The following is a 22396-nucleotide window of genomic DNA, read 5'->3' as shown; positions in this document are numbered from 1 at the left end:
GTTGAAAGGAAGCAATATAATTAATAATATGATAATATGATTGTGAGGTACTAGGAGTAAATGAGTTATTTATAGTAACAAAGAAGGGTTTGTTCTTTAATTTTTTATGTTGGATTCTATAGTTTCCAAAGAAACACCTGCATGTTAATGTGTCTGATTATTGAACTATAACGACAAATTGGTCCTTTGTACTAATGGCAATAATTTCATCTTTAGAATAAATTTACAGCTAACTTTTATCTGTGATAAAGTTTTATGAATTTATGATACCTAATGTTTAACACAGGAATTAATGTATTCAAAAGTTCAAATTATATTGGTAAATGTTTATACCCCAATTTGTTTTCAAAAACATTCTTACTAACAATTTAATTAAAAGTTATTGACTTCAATATCTATATTAGTATGAAGGAAAATCTCTTACAGGTCGGACAAATGGTACACAAACTTGGTTCTCAGGGGTGAGGTAGGATCAGAGATATTCTCCCTGCTGTTCAGAGGAACACTAAAAAAAAAAAAAAGAAAGAAAGAAAGAAAACAAAGAAGAATAATGAAATTAGCAGATACTGCTATTTTTGGTAATAGGTATATTGCTAGGACAGTACTTACTATTTCATTCGGACATTTAGCACTCTATAAACACTCTTTAGTAATACTATTACTCAGATTTCACAGTAATTGTTACATTTTAAACATTGTCATTCAAAATAAACCTCACAACAACTCCTCTGTCAACTATCTTTGATTACTTGGCAAATCCCTGCTTTTCCTTTCAAAATAAGCTCAAGTTTTACCTTCTCTGTGATTTTTACTTTGATCCCATCCCCACCCCTCAATAAACTCCTTCCTCTGTAGTCTCATTAAAGTTTCATATATCTTATTATAACAAATGCCATATTACAGTTGCTTACCTACACAGTAGTTGCTTCTAGATTCTATAAATTCCTTGAAGCAAAAACGTTTACACATTCCCAGTGCCTTGCTACATGTGTGGCATGTAGAATATGTTCGATATTTATGGAATGAATGGACAGATACTAATATCCAAATTTTAGAAATGCAGTAATTATAAATCAAAGAGGTTGGTGACCTACCCAAGGTCACACAACTACTAAGTAGTAAAGCTGGAACTGGAATCCAGACCTCTTGATTTGGAGATGTTCCATGAAAAATTACACATCAACTAGTTCAGGTGATTTCGTTAAATTTTACATTTTTTCATCTATGTCACCACTCCTCATCATATGCATCCCTCCCTACCAAAAAAACAAACCAAAAAAACCCCTCATGTTTCCTAAGTCAGTATTTAGCAATATTATCCACATAGATATCCAAGCCAAAAACTTGGATACCACCCTCAGTCTTCCCTCTCTGTCATGACCTATATCTAATCCATCTCACAGTTCAACTGATTCTGATTCTTTGCATCTGTGAACTCCAGCTACTTGATCAGGACACCACCATTTCTCTCCTAGTTTGCAGCAATACTCTCCTTCAGTCTTGACCCCTCCAATGTATTAACCACATTACTGTCAAAATAGTCTTTTTAAAATACAAGCCTAATTTCCTTCTCTGCTTAAAACCTACACTGTCTCCCCCTAGAAAACAGGGTATCATTAAGATGGCACAGAAGACACTACATGAAATACCTCTAACTCTCCAGCCTTCTCTCTCACCACACCACCCTCTTTATAACAGGTGCCAGCTGTAAACAGCTGTTTGCAATTGCACAAACTAACCACGATTTTCTCATCTCCAAGTCTTAACAGTGACAAAAACAATAACAGTTCTAACATTTACTGAGCACTTGCAGTGTGCCTGGTACTATGATAAACATGTTAACATGATGATTTCATATAATCCTCACAGCAACCCTGTTTCCTTTTCCTGGCATGATCTGCTTCACCCATCAACCCTGCCGTTCCCCCACACACATTTACCTAGCTAACTCCAGTTCAGTCAGCTAACAGCCATCATCCACTTCTACCACTTACTCCAAATACCCTCTCCTGTCTCCCCCTGCCACTCTCCGACCTCCCCCAAGGACTGGACTGGGTGCCCCCACTTTGTGCTCCTATAACATCCTATGCCTATTCTTGTCATAGCATTTACAATACTGTATTGAAATTGCCTTTTCAATTATTTAAAGTTCCCTACTAGACTGTAAATTCTTTGATGGCATGGACTGTGTTTTATGTAAATTCTTTTATCCCCAGCTCCAATCCTCAGTGGCTTTCAGAAGCACTCAATAAATGTTTGCCAAATGAATGGATGAATGATCAACTCTTTATTACACTGTAAAATCTCTAGTAGTATTTAAAAATGCTTTAAATAATGAGAAAAATAAGGGAATAAACATGTATGAGTGTTTCACCATGGGCCAAACACTGTTCTATGTGCTTTTATACATTACTATATTTAATCCTCACAACCTTAGGAAGTATATGTGTATATATACATACCTATATAATTATTCCTTTTTTTCAGTTTAGGAAACAGGCTCAAATTAGTTAAGTAACTTGCCCAAAGTCACATCATTAGTAAGTGATGGAGTTGGGAATAATGCCATAATGACACAGCAATGATAATAAAACTTTCAGAAATAAGATTAGGGAAGCATCCGGTGCTTTGTGACAGCCTGGAGGGGTGGGATGGGGAGGGTGGGAGGGAGGGAGACGCAACAGGGAAGACATATGGGAACATATGTTTATGTATGACTGATTCACTTTGTTATAAAACAGAAACTAACACACCATTGTAAAGCAATTATACCCCAATAAAGATGTAAAAAAATAAAAAAAATAAAAAAATAAATAAATTAAAAAAAAAAAGATTAGGGAAGCATCAATACACATCAGGGAAGTGGCATGAAGTAACTGAATTGCCTGATTCCAATAAATAATATATCATAAAAAGAATCATGTAATAGAAGAAAAAGATAAATTAGAGAATCCTGGTGTGCCATTTTAAATCTGTCCCCTGGAGATTTAAACATAAGATAGACACTTCTCTTCAACATGGTTTAAGTGCCGGTGTCATGGATGCCATCTCCTCAAGTTACATGCTTCTCCAATTGTTCTATCCTTAACAGGGAGCTATGTGGTATAGACTCTGTGGTCAGAGAAAATCTGCTAGAGGAAGAGATGTCCAAGCTAAGACATGCAGGGTGAGGAGTTAACCAGGCTAAGAGGGGTGGAAGAAAGAGTTCTTCAAGCAGAGGAACTAGGTTATGCAAAAACGGGAGGAAGAGAGCACTGTGAGTGTGAGAAAATAAAGGTACTGCAATGTACTGGCTTTTCAAACATGAGGTGAAAAAAGAAGTGGCAATGGAAGACCTTGAGAGTTTTGCCGAGCGTTATAGGTTAGGCTGAGACATTCGTAATTTATCCTAGTAACAACATTACGGGAACCAGCAAAGGGATTTTAAGAAGGATAGTGACATAATGATAACTGGCACATAGGTGAATAAATAACAACAAATATGTTTTGAAAATGTGCCAGGAACTATACAGTCTTTAAAAGGAATAGATCTTCTCAATTTATCTTTACAATAACCCTATGAGATACATATTATTTTCCTATTAGTAAAGATGAGAAAGTTGAAGTTTAGATTGGTTCAGTAACTAGCATCCCAGAGCACATAGCTATTTAGTGACAGCCAGAACTCGAAACAAATTCTTAAGCATATTATACTTCTCCCATTGATTAAATGGGATCGAATACTATGTTCTGTTTCAATAAGAGGTATTTGATTTGGGGGGGAGGCTATTCAAGGTAGAAGTAGTTCACAAGGAAGACATTAATGACTAGATCCAACAGGAATCTCAGTTCTTAAGTATTATTAGCATTTTTGCTGTCGAATAAGACTCATAGCTTATGACAGACTATGTGTGATATGAAATAAATATACAAGTGTAGACGAAATTAATTTAGTCAATTTGATTAGTCTACCTTACTTTTATGGAGACCGGCAGTTGAGTACAAAGTGAAATACTCTGTGGTCCATATATGGTACAAAACAAGCCTTTTAATGTTATCTCAAGTTTCACTTTGAACTGATCAAGGGCAACTAAAAGTTCTGATTCAAATTGAAATAACTCCGTATAAACAGGGCATGTTGATGACTAGATGCGACCTTCGGTTATTATTTGATCTAGCTGACTGGTTTTAGGTTGCCTGGAAACCTTTGTTCCTGCTCCCAACTTCTACATAATTGGCTCAAGCCCATTAACCAGATTCAACTAATGTAAGGTGCTACACACCAAAAAGAGGAGCAAAGATATAGGTATCACATGCAAACAATTGCTAATATCAGAAAGTATCTCTGCTCACAGTATGAAAAAATGAAACATGAAATACCACATACATAATTCTGATGTTTCTCTCCACAATGTCTTGACTAGGATCTTCAGCAGAAGGGATGATCCTGGAAGTAATCCGGGCACACTTACATTTGTTGTCAACAAGAACAGTCCTTTCATCTTCATCTTGGGCTTGAAAGATAAACATATTAAGAAAGGTAAATGAAAGTCTGTTTTTATACTTTCTATCGAGTTAATTTATGCCCTTCCCCCCAGCAGAAAACTTAAGTTTTATGGTTGATCAGTTTCGGCTTCTCCATTTGTTCTTTTTCCTAATCTAAAATAGCTAAGTGAAATCTCACAGCGTAGTGAAGGAAATCCAAATGAACTCCAAAAGGAATTTTCTCTCCTTCCCTTGGACCAGTCCATGGTCTTTCTAACCTGACTGAAAGAATTCTGGTTTTAATCTAATGCTATGAATATAGGCACAACCCTCTGAATGATGTGGCTTTGTAAAAGTCAGTGCCAAATGCCAAAATGAGAAAGAAAACAAAAATCTAAACTGGATTTCTCTCAGACCAGAGCAATTTATTCAAAAGTGAACAAAAAGTAACATTAGCCTTTCTAATAAGCCCAGTTTGAAGTGTCACGTCCTTCCTGAACTCCCAGTTATATTTTCTTTTTTCCTTAGATTGCATTAGAACTAAGAACATGCATATTTTCCCAAAGATAACCTTATTTTGTAACACTTTAAATATTCTCCACTAAAAGTTTCCTAAACTTAATTATATTCTTCTTTTTCATAATAACATTCAGGTTGTCATAGTATAATGATTTAATACAATAAAATAATAAGTGCTATATTTATTAATATTTCTTATAAGAATTATTTTTAAAGATACAATATATATAGACATAAGGTGCTATAAATTTGCTAAAACAATTTAGAATATATTGTGAGGTACAAGTTCTATTTAATATAATATGCATGTGTACAGAAAAAAATAATAAATGAATGAGTGAATACACAGATGACTATTAAAGCCTTAACTCTGAATGTCAACATTTATTGTCTAATCTGAATATTATACACAGATGACTATTTAAGCCTTAACTCTGAATGTCAACATTTATTGTCTAATCTGAATACTAGACAGTGAGGTCTGGTAAGTGCCGCAAAGAATTAACAAAGAAAATTTCTTATTATCTGGACTTAGATCAGTTAACAGATACCTGAAGAGTTAAGAATAAATAGCTTTACTGGTGACGAGGAGACTAATAATCCCATTAATAAATATAAGGAACAGAGAAGAAAAAGCAAGCTTGGAAAGGAAAATAGTGAATTAAGTTCCGGAATATATAAAAAAAGTTTTACATTTTTTTATTCTGAAATGATTTTAGTCTTACAGAAAATTTGCAAAAATAGTACAGAAAGTTCTCATATATCCTTCACCTAATTTCCCCTAATATTTACAACTTACATAACCATAGTACAGTTATCAAAATGAGGAAAGTTACATTGATATAATACTATAAACTAAACTACAGACCTAATTCAGATTTGACCAGTTTTTCCACTATTCTTTTCCTATCCAAGGATCCAATCTGGGATCCCACATTGGATTTATTTGTTGTGTCTCCTTAGTATATATGTATGTACTCTAATCTGTGACAGTTCCTCAGTCTTTCCTTGTCTTGTAAAAATTTTTAATAAAAAAAGAGAAGATGCTTATAATATATGTAGTGGGGGGAAAACAGTGTCATTTCATCTCTCTTAAAATGCATAAGAACCTGAGTAAAAAAAAATTGTTTTTTCTTTAAAAAGTTGAAAAATTATTGTAAAAAATTAAAACAATGTAAAAGACATAAATAAAAAGTGACAACCCACTCCCTCCCCAAAAATAAATAGCTTTATTTAATAGTGTTAATTAAACAATAATAATGATGCTAAATATCTTTTTTATTCCTATAATTTTAGCTAAGTGACCTTTAAAATTTCCTTCCATCAAGCCTCAATTAAAAAAACAAAGACTTAGTACACAAATTCAAGTTATAAAGGTTAAATGATAAGGATAGATATAACTGTAATTGGAAATCTAATTATTCTGGTGACAATCCCAGAGCAGGAAGGAGCTAACTGCAGTATTTCAGTCTTAATGATAACAGTCATTACAAAACATTTTAAGACCATTGTTATTGTACAATGTACACTGTTATTGTACAATGTATTGTATTGTACAATACATTGTATTGTACAATGTATTGTATTGTACAATGTACACTGTTATTGTACAATGTACACTAATGTAAGGTGTACATAATTGTTTTGAAGTACTTTATAATGTATTATTATGCCATTAGTCATAAGTTCTTAATAAATCTTCTGATTAAGGTCTGTATGGTATTGGAGAAAAATCATTACGAAGCAATTTAAGACAATGATATAATTCTTAATTTTTTGAAAAGTGTAAGATGACTTAAATGGTGTCCTTTCCCTCCTCCTGTATTCATGACTCTTAAATGTTTTCTCGCAATAAAACAGAAATGAGCATGTAATGCCTGACCAAAAAATACAGATTGAGTCAAGTAGTGACTTGACCATTAAGTCTTAAATAGAAAATATCTGTATTTTAGTTATGGCATATATTTTCTTGCCAGAAACCTAGGAAAAAACCATCATTACTGTTACTATATAAAAATACTAGGTAGCCTAATATACCTACCAGAAAAATGTACAAATACTTTCAATTCACCAAGACTTGTAAGATTCTAACATTCTGTTTCATCAACAAGCAGTATTTTTCCTAATAAACCTGTTATTGTAGACTATGCCTTACTTTATTCCAAGAGCACCTGAAAGATAGGTGCTCAATAAATATTTGTTAAATTTAGTTCAATTCAAACGAGTAAGAAAATAGACAATACATACTAGATATGAACGTAATGAGTTTACTAAAAGGTGATTCTCTTATACAGGAAGAATAGGATAGTAGTTAGGAGTGTGGACTATAGTGTCTGATGGCCTGGGTTCTACCTACCACATACTTGTTGTATGACCTTAGGTAAGTTACTTCATCTCTCTAAATTTCAATGGGCTCAACTATATGTCAGAAACAATAATAGTACCTACCCTCAAATGGTTATTGTGAGAATTAAAGTTAGCATAATGCCTAGAATATAGTATATACTCAATAAATTATAGCTCTTTTATACATATATAGCTATATATATGTTTCACATGTTTATAGGTATATAAATATGTTATAAACATATGTATTTATATATGTATAGGTACATATACATGGTTTACTACTAATATCTTTGTTTTAAATATTATTAAATTCATTATTCTTAATGCTAAGTTAGTATATGTAAAATCACTGTTCTTAATTACATTATACTCTGTCTTGAAATAAGAATGAGATCAAAAAAAAAGAAGAAACTCAGTAAGTCTTAGAACAAACCAGCCAAATTGTATCACTTCTAATTCATATGCCCTTCTAGATGAAAATTATTCAACACTGTACTTCTATATTCAGAAAATAATCCATTTTCTATAATAGTTTGAAAAGTTAATAAACAAAATAACTGAAGTTCAGCCATCAAGTTATAGGAAACGTGTACAACATTAAACATTGTTAAAGGGTCATAATAAATTTGTAGGCTCAGATCCAGGAACGTTGTTAGAACGTATTAATACCAAGCTCTCTGGGGAAATAAAATCCCAATGCACTCTATATTGTATTCATAATAATTATTACTTCATTTCTCCAGAATAAAAATTTGAGATACTCAAGGAGAAGATTACTGATTTTCAAGATTCAATATGGGTATTCGTGTAAGTATAGCTATCTGTACTTATCCAGAAATATCTACTTTCTTATTCTCTAGGTTGTAGTAGGCAAACAAATAAGAGAAAAAAGAATAAAAAGAATTACAATGAGTCTTGTCCATGTAAATATCACAGCTCATACAAAGATTAAGACATGCTAGAAAAAAGCAGCCAGCTAGCTGTCCAACCAAAACACAAATATAAATGTTTAAATCTGAAGAACAGATCTGTGTTCTATTTTTCCTTTTATCTGCGTTCATTCTCAAAATACCACATACCTGTCACAAGAACAGCCGTAACAAAAATGGCCAGGACTCCCCAGAAAAGCAAATAGTTCTTCATCTTGACTTTCTTTTGAAATACTGGAGCTAAAAAGTCAGGGTTAAGGTGTGTGGTCTATAAGGAGTGTGCAAATGATGGTGCTTCTGCTTTCTTAAAATAACACTCCAGGCAGCTAACAAACTAAAAACAATCACAACTGCGGTTGAAGTCTGAAATTTAAATACTGCAGTGGAGGAAATCATGGCTCAGATTTACGTATTTTCTTCCAAAATATCCCCTAAAGCCATGTTTTGGTGCAATGACTTTTTATTTTACATTTATTCTATATAATTAAATCAGAAGACTAATAATAATTTCAAGGCAGTAGTCCATTAAGAATGTTTAAATGGGGATTCTCAACGTTATTACCTAGATAATAAAGTTTTCAAGTCAAACATAATATAGTATTTGTTGTGCCTGGAACAATAAATGAAGAAGAGAGAAGAAGGGGGAAAAAATTAAAGCCCTTTAAGGTTCCAATTGCATTTTATGTCAACTTCTTCTCGTCCTTCATTAACCAAGTTACCAGGTTTAACATACAGATTATAGATTATATATATAAAATATACATATTCTCATTACTTTCAGTTATTTTATAAGTTCAAATGTGGAACTGGAATTAGAAACAGGTGGATGCTAGATGTTATCAGTTGCCATGTTTCAATTTGATAGTATTAAAGCAGACCCTGTATTTGCTCACCCAGTTATACCTTTCAGAATTGTAAATCCATGAAATGATGCGTGTTTGAGATGCCTCAACAGAAAACTGAATCACCATAGTATTGCTTATAAATTTTTTTCATTAATTAGTGTAAAAAAAAAAAAAAAACCCCTGAGCTTTTGGATAGGGCATCCCCCTACCTCCTACCCCAACATGCTAGAATGTCTCTTAGGCAGGGTTGGCTACAATTATACAACATTAAATCTATGTTACTTTTGGTTTTCAGTTCCCTAATTTTTTAAGGATCTCGTAGAATTTTGCGAGTTACTGAAGAAATACTTCAGGACCATAAGTAGGCAAGCGGATTTCACACAGCTGGCAGTAAAAAAATGGCAGAATGAAAGCTATTAAAGACTAGCACATAACTGTACTCCTTCAGTCAACACGTACTGAACGTCTAGCAAGGACAAAGTGCCAGGCACTAGAACACACAATATTATATTGCACTGTCAAACTTTGTTCTCATTTTAATTTATATTTTCATAGGACTTAGAAACTATTTGAGGTTAAGAAAAATACACTGGATTCACATGAATAATTATATCTTATAGAAAAAGAAACATCTGAAAGCTCATTATTTTAGTGTGTGGTCAGGATGTCAAAACAAAGATCAACCAATTAAGATCTAAATAACTGATTTATTATATCACTCCCAAAAAAAAGAGTAATTAGAAGTTAGTTGGATACGTTTTTTAAGCCATTATTTCCTTGAAAATAAACTCAAGGGTAGACTGCCTCCCCAACAAGCAAGTTGGATAAATCTCTGGAGACAAATTATAGCCTCCCCCAAAACTTGTTTTTTATAAAAGCCAAGACTGACATATAACTACTAAGCTAAAGAAAAGCTCTTTGATTTCTATTCTTTCAGCCTTATAGTTTTGTAACTCTATTATGTAACCATGCATCTAAAATAAATTATTTTAATAAAAATAGTGTGGACAGTGCAAAGTGGCACTTTTGCTACCAGAAGAGAGTTACCTATACATGCAACATAGGATCAGGACAAGTGTTTTGTCAAGTGTGGTCCCGGGGTCATCTTCCCTAGAGTATTAGTCAAAATATAGATTTCCTGGCTACACCCTATCAGAATTTCTAGAGATGTGACCTTGAAATACGTATTTTTAAAAAGTCTTCCAGTTGATTTTGATGTACACTAAAATTTGAAAATTGGTAGACTAGAAGCCTGTGGGGAGGAGACATAACTAGCAGCATTAACAATGGAAGAGACAGAAGCTAATAAAGGTAATTTTTTTAAACAAATGGGCTTACATTGGAAATCACTTAGCTGAGGCTTATATTCACTTCTATTTATGTTTTATAGGTGAATTGTTTCCTAATCTTTTTAGTAGGTCTGGTTTAATTTTTAAACCACTTCATCTCTGATTTTGTTCTTCCTACTAAAAAATGTATCCATTCAAGTGAGTTAAATAATTGGGAGCTTAGGGCTTCCCTGGTGGCGCAGTGGTTGAGAGTCCGCCTGCCGATGCTGGAGACACGGGTTCGTGACCCGGTCCGGGAAGATCCCACATGCCGCGGAGTGGCTAGGCCCGTGAGCCATGGCCGCTGAGCCTGCGCGTCCGGAGCCTGTGCTCCGCAGCGGGAGAGGCCACAACAGTGAGAGGCCCGCGTACCGCAAAAAAAAAAAAATAAAAAAAAATAATTGGGAGCTTAGCCCCATGTTCTAAATTCTTCACCAAAAATGGTTTATTTTTCCACATTTAAACATATGATTCTTACAGTAAGAGTTTCAGTGGTAGACTCATTTGGATAAAAGAGATCTTAAGGTAATTTAGTCTCACCTTCTTTATTCCCACTCAAGTTTTGTTTCAATTTCCTATACAGCAGACAGCCTGAGTTCAGAAAACCATCTGAAATAGGTCGATGCTTCACTTCCTCTGTACATAGCTTATTATATTTAGGATACTCAAATCATGACAAAGACTTGATTCTCTTGAGACACAGACAATACACTCTCCTTGTTTTCTTCCTATCTGACTGATGACTCCTGTTCAGTATTTTGCTGAGTTTTCCTCTGAATATTAAGGTTGATCCTCAGCCTTCTCTTTTCTCTCATCCTCTCCCTAACTGATTTTATCTGATCCCATGGCTTTGAGTATAGGACATGCTGTGACTTTCAGATCTATAACTGTAGACTTTACCTTGCCCATCGAGCTGCAAACTCCTGTATCCAACTCTCTATTTGATACAGGCACCTAAAACTTAACCAGGCAAAACAGTACTCTTGATGACAAGCCACCCTCACACTTCCATTCCAATCTCTTTTCATCTTTAGTCTTCCTCATCTCGGTAAATGGTACCTCCATCTACCTGGTTACTCAAGGCAAAATCCTCTTCTTTGATCCCTTTCTGTTCTTCTCCCTCATATTCAATTTACTACCATGTCTTGTTGGTTTTATTTCCAAAATATATCCCAACTTTATGATTCTCCCCATTTTCACTGCTACCCTAGTCCAAGCCTCTGTCTTCTTTCCTAGACTACTATAATAGCCTCAGTAATAAAAAGTGATTTTTTCCTTTGCCCCAGCATTGGCAACTCGGACTCACAGATGACAAACAAGAATGGCCAAGTACCCTAAATTCTAAAGAGAGTTGGATACTTCCTCCAAGACTTAACAAGAAGCAACAGAACTCAACTTACTACCATCACTACCCCACCACTTCCAGGTTCAATCCTCTAGTCTTTAGAGAACTTTGGAGGGAAAAGGGGAATGCTATCACAGAAGCTGTTGGCCTTTTGGAAATAGCACTGTTTGTGGTAAGAGATTTTCCCCCTTTTACTTTTGAGAGGGGGGCAGGACAAGGTGTTCTTTTCTCCCCAAAGGTAAGTGAGGGAGAGAATCAAGAAAATAAAGAGATCAAGAACCCTGCAAGAAGGGGAAACTGAGAAACAATATACATAATAGTTAATATTGGGCTGGCCAAAAAGTTCGTTCGGGTTTTTCTGCTAGATGTTATGAAAGCCCGAATGAACTTTTTGACCAATGGAATACAAAGGATTCTGAGTCTGACTGCTTGCGTTTACCACCCAATCCACCACTTACTATTTGTGAGACACTAGGCAAACCTTGGTCAAATCATTTAACCTCTATGTTTCAATTCCCCTCTCTATAAAATGGGATAATAACAATACATATTTCATAGGACTGTTGTGAGGCTTAACATGTATTACTACATATAAAGAAGTTAAAACAGATATTGGCATATGCTAAGTGCTAAATAGGTACCAGTGATTATTATCATCATCATAACAATTATCACCAACATTATGTTGGTCACGCCTTATTGAGTTGCAGAAAATGCAAACTCAACTTGGGGCTACCAGTTGCAATGAAGTTTAAGGAAAACATTCCTGGGAGAGCTTCACATATCCCCTTGGGTTGCAGGCATGTAGAAACATAGAAACTGATATGGGCTCCTGCTATATGACCCTTATGAGGTATGAATGAAAATATCCAACAAATCTATATTAGTAATCAGAACAGTAGGATACTGGCATGAAAACAGACACATAGACAAATGGAACAGAATTGAGAACCCCAAAATAAATCCACACATATATGGTCAACTAATATTTGACAAGAGAGACAATAATACTCAGTGGAGAAAGGACAGTCTCTTCTGGATATTCACATGCAAAATAATGAAACTGGACCTCTACCTTACACCACTCACAAAAATTAGTTTGAAATGGATTAAGGACCTAAACATAAGATCTAAAACCATAAAACTCTTAGAAGAAAACAGATGGGAAAAAACTCCTTGTAATTGGTCTTGACAATAATTTTTGGCTATGACACCAAAAGCACTAGCAAAAAAAGAAAAAAAATCAACAACTGGGACTGTATCAAACTAAAAAGGTTCTGCACAGCAAAAGAAACAGCAAAATGAAAGTGCAACTTATGAAATGGGAGGAAATATTCATAAACCACATATCTGATAAAAGATTAATATATAAAATAAATAAGGAACTCATACAACTAAATAGCAAAAAAAAAATCTGATTTTAAAATGGGCAGAGGATTTGAATAAACATTTCTCCAAAGAAGGCATATAAATCACCAACAAGTACATGAAAAGGTGCTCAACATCACTAATCATCTGGGAAATGCAAATCAAAACCACAATGAGATATAACATCATACTTGTTGAACTGACTTATCAAAAAGACAAAAGACAACAAATACTGGTGAGGATGTGGAGAAAAGGGAAACCTGTTGTACTGTACGTGGGAATGTAAACTGATACAGTGGCTATGGAAAACAATATGAAGATTTTCAAATAATTAAAAATAGAACTACTCTACAACCCAGTAAGCCCACTTCTGGGTATATATCCGAAGGAAACTGAATCACTATCTCAAAGAGATATCTACACACCCATGTTCATTGCAGCATTATTCACAATAGCCAAGACGTGGAAATAACCTAAGTGTCCACACACAGACAAATAAAGAAAATGTGATATATGTATTAAACTTACACACCATTATATGCCAATTATTTCTCAATAAAGCCAAAAGGAAGAAAAAGAATATGTCCAAAGTTTTTCTGACTTGGAGGGGGAGGCAAAGGACACTTGGGAAAAGTGTTAGCTTTATTTGTAATAGCCCAAAACTGGAAGCAACCTAAATGTCTATTAAAAAAACTGGATAGGGCTTCCCTGGTGGTGCAGTGGTTGAGAGTCCGCCTGTCGATGCAGGGGACACGGGTTCGTGCCCCAGTCTGGGAGGACCCCACATGCCGCGGAGCGGCTGGGCCCGTGAGCCATGGCCGCTGAGCCTGCACATCCACAGCCTGTGTTCCGCAACGCGAGAGGCCACAGCAGTGAGAGGCCCGCGTACCGCAAAAAAAAAAAAAAAAACTGGACAAATTGTGGCATATCCATTACTCAGCAATAAAAGTGAATGAACTGTTGCGATACACAACAACGTGGATGAATCTCAAAATAATTGTTCTGTGCGAAAGTAGCCAGAAAAATTATCAAAAAGAGTGCATACTGTATGATCCCATATATTTTGTATATTTAAAATATTTAAATATATTATAAAATATATAATCATATATTTTTAAAGATTCTTTAAAAATATATTTTAATGTATGATATTAAATTTTATATTAAGTGTTACATATAAAATACATAATGTTTTAATATAAATAATTCTAGAAAATGCAAACAAATCTATAGTGATGGAAAGCAGATCAGTGATTGCCTGGGAAGGTAGGGACAGGGAGAAAAGGGAGGGAGAGTAGGATTACAAGGGTACATGAGGAAACTCTTAGGGAGGATGGATATGTTCACTATCCTGATGTAGTTATGAATTCAGGAGTGTACATATAAGTCAAAATTTATCATATTGTATGGTTAAATGTGTACAGTTCATTGTATACCAGTTACATCTCAATAAAGCTGTTAAAAACATTCACATCTTCAGAATTCATTTTTTAAGCATGATGTTAGGTTTTCCTTGAATGTCCTTTATCAAGTTGAGGAAGTTCCCTTCTGTTCCCAGTTTGCTGAGAGTTTTTTTTTTTAATCAGTAATGGATATTGTATTTTTTCAAATGCTTTTTCTCTGTCTACTGGATGACCATATGATTTTCCTTTTTTAGTTTGTTAATATGGTAAATTACATTGATTTTAAACGTTAAACTAACCTTGCATTCCTGGGATAAACCCCACTTAATCATGATGTAATATCCTTCTTATAAATTGATAGATTCAACTTACTAAAATTTTGCTTAGAATTTCTCCATATATGTTCATAATGGATATTGGTTTGAAATGTTCTTTTCTTGTAATGTCTTTGCCTGGTTTTATCAGGATAATGCAGGCCCAATAGACTAAGTTTAAAAGTATTTCCTCCTCCCCAATTTTCTGGAAGAGTGTAGAATTAGTATTATTTTTTTCTTTAAATGTTTGGCAGATTTCACCAGTGAAGCCATGGCCTAGAAATTCTTTCAAGGAAGCAAGCTGGGGCAATTGCAGAGGTCTCCTCATCTGTTTTCTGTTTCTCAGAGATCACTGTCCTTTGTTGCCTAATTTACAATGTCTTAAAAATCATTATTTCATAGATTTTGTCAGTTGTTCCAGGCAGGAGGGCAAACCTGGTCTCTACCATTCCATCTTGTTTGAATTAGATGCCAGAGGCTTGAAATTAACAAAAAGCAACACTACAACATTTTTCAATAAATACTACTTAAGATTACAGTATCTCTTTTTTGGCAGCTATGTTATACTGTTGGCTTCTATTTGGCTTCTATCAGTTATACAGTCAACTAAACTTCTCTTTTAAAAATAAGTGTTTCCATAAAGTATGAGATAAAAGTTTTTAGACTGAACTAGAGGTTTTTTTTTAATAGACTACTTTTTACAACAGTTTCACAGGTTCACAGCAAATAAACCAAACATTTATAATGGAAAATTACCAAAATTATTGAATCTTTTTAAAACCTTGTCAAGGTAAGGCAAAGAAAAATTTAATTACAGTAATTGGAAGCAATGATTGGGAGGAAAAAATGGTCTCATGTTTATTACTCATTAAACTATTTTCTGCTCTAAACTCTTCTCTACATCCAGTCTTACCCCCATAACTCATTGTCCACTCAGCAGTGATCTTTTCAAAAGGTAAATGAGATCATATCTGACTTAAAACCCTCTACTGGCTTCTTATTACACTTAGAATAAATTCAAACTCATTATCTTGCTTGATTTCCCACAACTCTCCCTTTCATTCATCATTCTCCAGCAGCTACTTCTGTGCAGGGCCTTTGTACTTTATAGTCCCTCTGCATGAAACACTTTCCATATCCTTGCATGGTTGGCCCCTCATCATCACTGAAGTCTCAAGTCAAATGTCATTGCCTCAGAGACAATTTCTCTGATTGCTAATCATCTTAACTACTAGTCACTGTCATATTACTCTATTTTATTTTCCTCATAGTATTTATCATTGTTCAAATATCTTATTTTGTTTACTTAGTATCTGTCTCCTCCTCATTAGAATAAAAGCTCCTTGAGAACTGCATTGTCTTGTTGCTCACTTCTGTTTCCAAGAACGAAGTACAGGACTGCCTAAAATATATTATTGAATAAAGGATGAATGGAGAACATCTTCACAAGGCATTGAAAAACTGTGTCTAATTTTAGGTCCTCTAATACTATTCATCTCTTTTTTGGACAGGCTCCATAGTGTCAATGTCACTTTTTAAAGTGTAATGTCCAGATATGTATACAACTGTCCAAGTGTTATTTGACCAAGTACAAAACACAGCAGGAATATAACATTTTTCAATAAATGATACTTAAGATTATAGTATCTCTTTTTTGACAACTGTGTTACTCTATTGGCTTCTATTACATGTCAGTCAACTAAAATCTTCTTTCAAAAAATAAGTGTTTCTAATCTTTTCTCTTGTCCGCCATCCTATGTGCGGTTGGATTTGCTCCTCGCCATGTCTTCTCACAAGACTTTCAGGATCAAGAGATTCCTGGCCAAGAAACAAAAGCAGAATCGTCCCATTCCCCAGTGGATTCAAATAAAACCTGGTAATAAAATCAGGTACAACTCTAAGAGAAGACATTGGAGAAGAACCAAGCTGGGTCTATAAGGAGCCTCACATATGAAGTGGCCCACACTTATGCTATCAAGGTCAACTGTATCTTACAGCATCAGAACATGATTAGTGTCTGGAACAGCTGCCTGTGTTTGATGCTCTCTCCTCTTTTCTTGATCTTTCCTCACCACTGCTCACTGTGTAGCTCAGTAATAAATATGTGAACCTTTTGTTGAAAAAAAATAATAAGTGTTTCTATAAAGTAATAACTTCCTCATACAGTTGGGATTGGGTGTGAGATTTAGCATTTGTCCCTAAGTTTTCTCTTACTAAACTCAGACCAACATTACAACCTATTAGATTCTTTTTGAGTCCAGATTTTGAAACCTGGTACATTAGTTATTTCTCTTAGCTCCACAGCATCTACAAACTTAATATATATGCCATCAGAATCCTCATTTAAGTCAGTAATAAAAATGTACAGTGGCATAGTGCTGAAGATAGACTTCTATGGCATACATCTAAAGTCCCCCTCCAAGCTAACAACAATTCATTAATAAGCACATTTTGGGTATAGTAGTTCATTTCAAGTTAACCCATACTATCAAGTTAATACCATACTATCACACAGACTGTAATTCTCCATTTCATCCATAAGGAGAGCATGAATACTTACCATAAGTAATCAATCTCTCCTTAGCCTCTATCTTTAATATCATGTGATTTCTCTCCTTGAAAGTCTTCCATAATATAAAAGGATCCTTGATATCCTGGCAGTTTTCCAGTTAAACACTTAAAAGGATGATATTTTTTAATAGCCTTCTTGGCTTTAAATCCAAGAAGTAGCTCAACACTCTTGATTTTCCTTCTAATGGATTAAATTCTACATTTAGTATTAACAATTCACTGCTCCAATTTGCCCTTGAACTTTATATGAAAAACTGGTTTTGGTAGTAAATAGTATTGCCCAAATCAGCTCCAAAAAATAACTTCTAAAATATGTTACAGAGTCATCAGAAACAAAGCCTTTACACCTTCTCTCTATATATCTATTTTCTATACCTTTGAGACACTAGACAATACAAAAGTAATTTTTGAATTAACATAGGAAAATAAACTGAGGGAAGATCATATTAGCACTGGAGGAAAGATCCAAGAATCATTAACTGCAAAAATGATCTCCAAGAGAAGCAAGATAAAGTGGAAAATTCTGGGGACTTCCCTGGTGCTCCAGTGGTAAAGCATCCACCTTCCAACACAGGGGATGCGGGTTCCATCCCTGGTCGGGGAACTAAGATCCCACGCGCCGTGGGGCAACTAAACCCACACCTCACAGCTACTGAGCTCCCACTCCTCAACAAGAGAGCCCGTGTGCCTCAACAAAGATCCCACGTGCTGCAACCAGACGCAGCCAAAAAAAAAGTGGAAAATTCGTTGTGTATTTATAAATAGTATAATAAATATATAATTGTTACCAATTAATTTTAAACATCCTAGAAGCCCCAAAACATCCTATAGTCATTCAAAGTTCCACAAATCCATTGTACGTAAAGTTACTCACAAAGATTAAAGAGGGAGTTTTTCTATGACAAATGCAAGCTAAAGCCCTTGATCTACTGGTAATCTATTTCTCCCCTGGAAGGGGAGATCCTTCCTGGCTGGGTTGGTCTGGACTTCCCAAAACACCTGTAGAGCACTCTCCTTCCAATTCCACAAAAGCAAATATAACTTACTGAGAATCATTATCAAAAAAATTTTAAAGATATGCTTAATAATGGTAAGAAGTAAACAAGCAATTACAATTGGATTTGTAATGTTTTATTTCTTGAATCAAGTAGTAGTATATGGGTGTTTGTTATATTATCCTTTATAACTTATATATTCATAATAAATTAAAGATAATTCAGTCAGTATCAAAGAAAGACCAATTAGCACTCCAAACAGTGCATGCCTATCCCTTCCCTTTCAGAATCTTAACCCTGGATCTACTTTGTAGATTAAGAATTAAATGATGGCCTCACATTTTGCATATTATTACAGGTTAAGCAAATGCTTAGAATTAAGGGCAGAATTAAGAATACTAAATTTATTTCCAAAATTAATTTCTAATCTTTAAAAGTCTATATAAATGCATTTTAATGATTATACATTTATGCAAACTATTTTGTGTTCCTCTTTGTCACTGGTATATTTTATACACCAATTTCCAAAAATTGATATAGAACACATGTTAACCTTTGAAGTAGTTATGTAATATTCCATAATGTCGATATACTATGGTTTGTCACATAGTCTCTACTACCCCATTTGGAGTTATTTCATTTACTATTATAGGCATACGTCAGAGATATTGCAGGTTTGGTCCCAGACCACTGCAATAAAGTGAATATTGCAATAAAGTGAGTCATATGAATGTTTTGGTTTCCCAGTGCATATAAAAGTTATGTTTATACTATAGTCTATTTAGTGTGCAATAACATTATGTCTAAAAAAAAAAAAGTACTAACCTTAATTTAAAAGTACTTTAGGGACTTCCTGGTGGTCCAGTGGTTAAGATGAGCATGGGTTCAATCCCTGCTCAGGGAACTAAGATCCCACATGCCATGTGGTGCAGCCAGAAAAATTTTTTTTAAAAAAGTACTTTATGCTAAAAAAAAAAATACTAAACATCATTTGAGCCTTCAGCAAGTTGTAATTTTGCTGGTGGAGAGTTTGAAATAGTCAAAGAATTATCAAAATGTGACACAAAGACATAAAATGAGCAAACATTGTTGGCACCAATAGACTTGCTCAAATGCAGGGTTACCACAAACCTTTAATTTGTAGAAAACATAAGCAAAGTGTAATAAAACAAGGTATGCCTATATATCAAAAATTACTTTTCAAAAAATGTATGTTGCCAACCTAATATGTATTTAATATGTTGTATCCTTGGTGCTAAGATACAGCTGACCGTGACTAACCTGTCCCTGCCTTCCCAGAGATTATACTCTAGTGGAGAAGACAGATGAGAAAAATAAATAAAACAATCACAGTTTGCAATAAATGCAATGAAGCAGATAAACAAAGTACAGTCTGCCCTCCACATCCACAGGTTCCACATCCGCAATCTGCAGACCCATTTTATATAAATCCCATTTCATATAAGGGACTTGAGCATCCACAGATTTTGGTATCCCCAGGGGGTCCTGGAACCAATCCCCCACGGATACCAGAGGACAACTGTAGTGTAACAGAGAGCATCTGGTGTAGGGTTGATGTAGCCTACTTTAGAAGACATACTCTGGAAAGGGCTCTCTGAAGAGGTAACATCTAAGCTGAAACAGGAGCAAGTGAGAAGAAGCCTGAACTAGCTTTCTATGCTGCTATAACAAATTATCATAAATTGAGTGGCTTAAAACAACACAAATGAATTACCTCACAGATCTTTAAGTCAGAAGTCTGGGTAAACTAATTCCTCTGCTCTGATTTCACAATGTGGAAACCTAGGTGTCAGCCAGCCTGAGTCTTAACTTATCTTGAGGCTCTGGTAGAGAATCTACTGACAAGTTCATTCAAGTTGTTGGTTGAATTCAGTCCCTTGCACTTTTAAAGCTGAGGTCCCCATTCCCTTGCCTGCTCTCAGCTGAAGTTTGTTCTCAGCTTCTAGATGCTGACAACACTCCCTGACTAGTGGCCCCCTTGATCTTCAAAGTTAGCAACAGTGGGTCAAGTCCTTCTCAAGCTTCAAATGTCTCTAACCTGGGCTTTTGCCATATCTCTCCTGCTTCCAGCTAGGGAAAGTTCTCTGCTTTTAGGGACTCATGTGATTCCATTGGGCCCAGCCAGATAATTGAGGATAATCTCCCCATTGTAAGGCCAATACCTTTAATCACATTTGAAAGTCTTTTTTGCTATGTAATGGGTAACAGATTCCAGGTGCTAGGGACTAGGGCATGAACATTTTTGAGGGGACATTATTCTGCCTTCCACAGACTCAGACAAACACTATCCCAAGAAGAAAGGAAACAGCAAGTATAAGGCCTAAGATAGGAAAGAGCTTGGCCTGCCCAGGACAATAGCAAAAAACAAACAAAAAGAACCCTGGAGCTACAGCAAAATGATGAAAGGGAAAACCATAGTAATGACACCATGCACTTCTTTATATTGATAAGAGTAACTTTTTTCCCATTTAAATTGTACAAGTTTAGAATCTATTTTGAATTTTTCAATCAATCTTAGTCATTCTAAAGCTAACAGTAGAGCATTAAGCCTCCTAACTTCTAGTCTCTTTCACTTCCCACAAAACCAAAAGTCATCAATAGTATTTTTTTCACATCTGTATGGAGAAATTTCTTCTAACTGACATTTTTTAACCCTAAACATTTTGGTTCTTGCATACAGAATTTCTTCAAGTATTGATCTGCCTCCAATCACGGCATATGTAAAATTTATATGTAGATATCAGGAGGCAAAAACTAAATTTAAAAAGAATTCAAACTATGAGAAAGAAATTTCATCCTCAACTCTTTTAAAAATTAAAACAAACAAGAAACTGAATTATCTTTCTTTCCCAATGGCTTTCCACATAGACTTTCAGGGTAGTGTTTTGTGGTTAAATGTTTATAAGGAGAATTGCACCTGTGTTGTAGTCTGTTTTTAAATAAACTTGCACCTGCAGTGGCTTTTCACAGAATTGCTATTTGGGATACTACATATTAGTCATTTGACCATTATACAGAGCTCTTCCCTCTCACCACACTACCTTCTGGGCTGGTCCTAATTTACAAACAGCCTATCTCCAAAAATTCATTTGAAAAACAATGGTTTAGGTTTCATGATAATTTTTGAGACACAATAATAAACAAGGTTTCCAGGAAACCCCTCAAACAACAAAATACTCCTTCCAATCCATTAACTCCAGTGGTCTGGTCCCTTGCTGCTTTAAGGCAATTCTAATTTATTTTCAAGGGAGGCCTCTGCTCTAGTCAAATATGTCTGCTTTCCTTTTCCTATATATGATTTGCTAACTCCTGTTTCAGAATCTTTTTTACTCTGTTATTTCCTCACCATAAATTTCGTTTTACTTCCTGCCAATCTTTGTCAAAAATCCTAAAATTTTTAAAACTTATTTTAGTAAGTCTTCCCTGCTTCACGTCATCCCATTCTGTTCACTCCATTACTCTGTTTCTTCATTGCTAATAAATTCATCTTATATCTCTTTATACCATTTTACACAAGTTGGCATATTACTTTCCATTTTTATCACTCTTCTTCATATGTGTACAATTTATCTCATACTAAATTAACACTTTCAAGGGACTTCCCTGGTGGTGCAATGGTTAAGACTCTGTGTTCCCAATGCAGGCCGTCCGGGTTCAATCCCTGGTCAGGGAACTAGATCCCACATGCATGCTGCAACTAAGAGTTCGCAGGCCACAACTAAGGAGCCCACCTGCCACAACTAAGGAGCCCACATGCCGTAAGTAAGGAGCCAGCAAGCTGCAACTAAGACCCAGTGCAACCAAATAAATAAATATTTTTAAAATAAAATAAAAAATAAATTAACACTTTCTAATAAAAACAAAAATAAACAAATGGGACCTGATGAAACTTAAAAGCTTTTGCACAGCAAAGGAAACCATAAACAAGATGAAAAGACAACCCTG

At 34.8% G+C, this 22396-nt stretch overlaps 2 protein-coding genes across 4 annotated transcripts in view; one reads left to right on the top strand and one right to left on the bottom strand.

Annotated features, from left to right (window-relative positions):
• The window catches only part of JCHAIN (joining chain of multimeric IgA and IgM), a 35102-nt gene that overhangs the window by 1097 nt on the left and 11609 nt on the right, over window positions 1-22396 (bottom strand). For 2 of the 3 annotated variants that reach the window (XM_060147243.1, XM_060147241.1), the window contains exons 2-3: window positions 4367-4493; window positions 425-505 (exon numbers count right to left, since the gene is read on the bottom strand). In XM_060147243.1, coding sequence (XP_060003226.1) covers window positions 425-505; window positions 4367-4493 — 208 coding nt within the window. Of the gene's footprint in view, window positions 1-424; window positions 506-4366; window positions 4494-8411; window positions 8564-22396 lie in introns of those variants that run through there. The other variant, XM_060147242.1, reaches the window with a different exon arrangement.
• LOC132519304 (ribosomal protein eL39-like 2) lies at window positions 13847-16813 on the top strand (the record flags this gene model as incomplete). The annotated part of the gene is made up of 2 exons (XM_060147239.1): window positions 13847-13884; window positions 16589-16813. Coding segments are annotated over 2 exons (252 nt in total), but the record flags the coding sequence as incomplete, so codon positions are not given.

This window comes from Lagenorhynchus albirostris, chromosome 4, assembly GCF_949774975.1.
Source record: "Lagenorhynchus albirostris chromosome 4, mLagAlb1.1, whole genome shotgun sequence".
In the NCBI taxonomy this organism is placed as follows: domain Eukaryota; kingdom Metazoa; phylum Chordata; class Mammalia; order Artiodactyla; family Delphinidae; genus Lagenorhynchus; species Lagenorhynchus albirostris.
The sequence above is the reverse complement of the archived record's forward strand: the minus strand, read 5'-3'. Positions and strand labels throughout refer to the sequence as shown.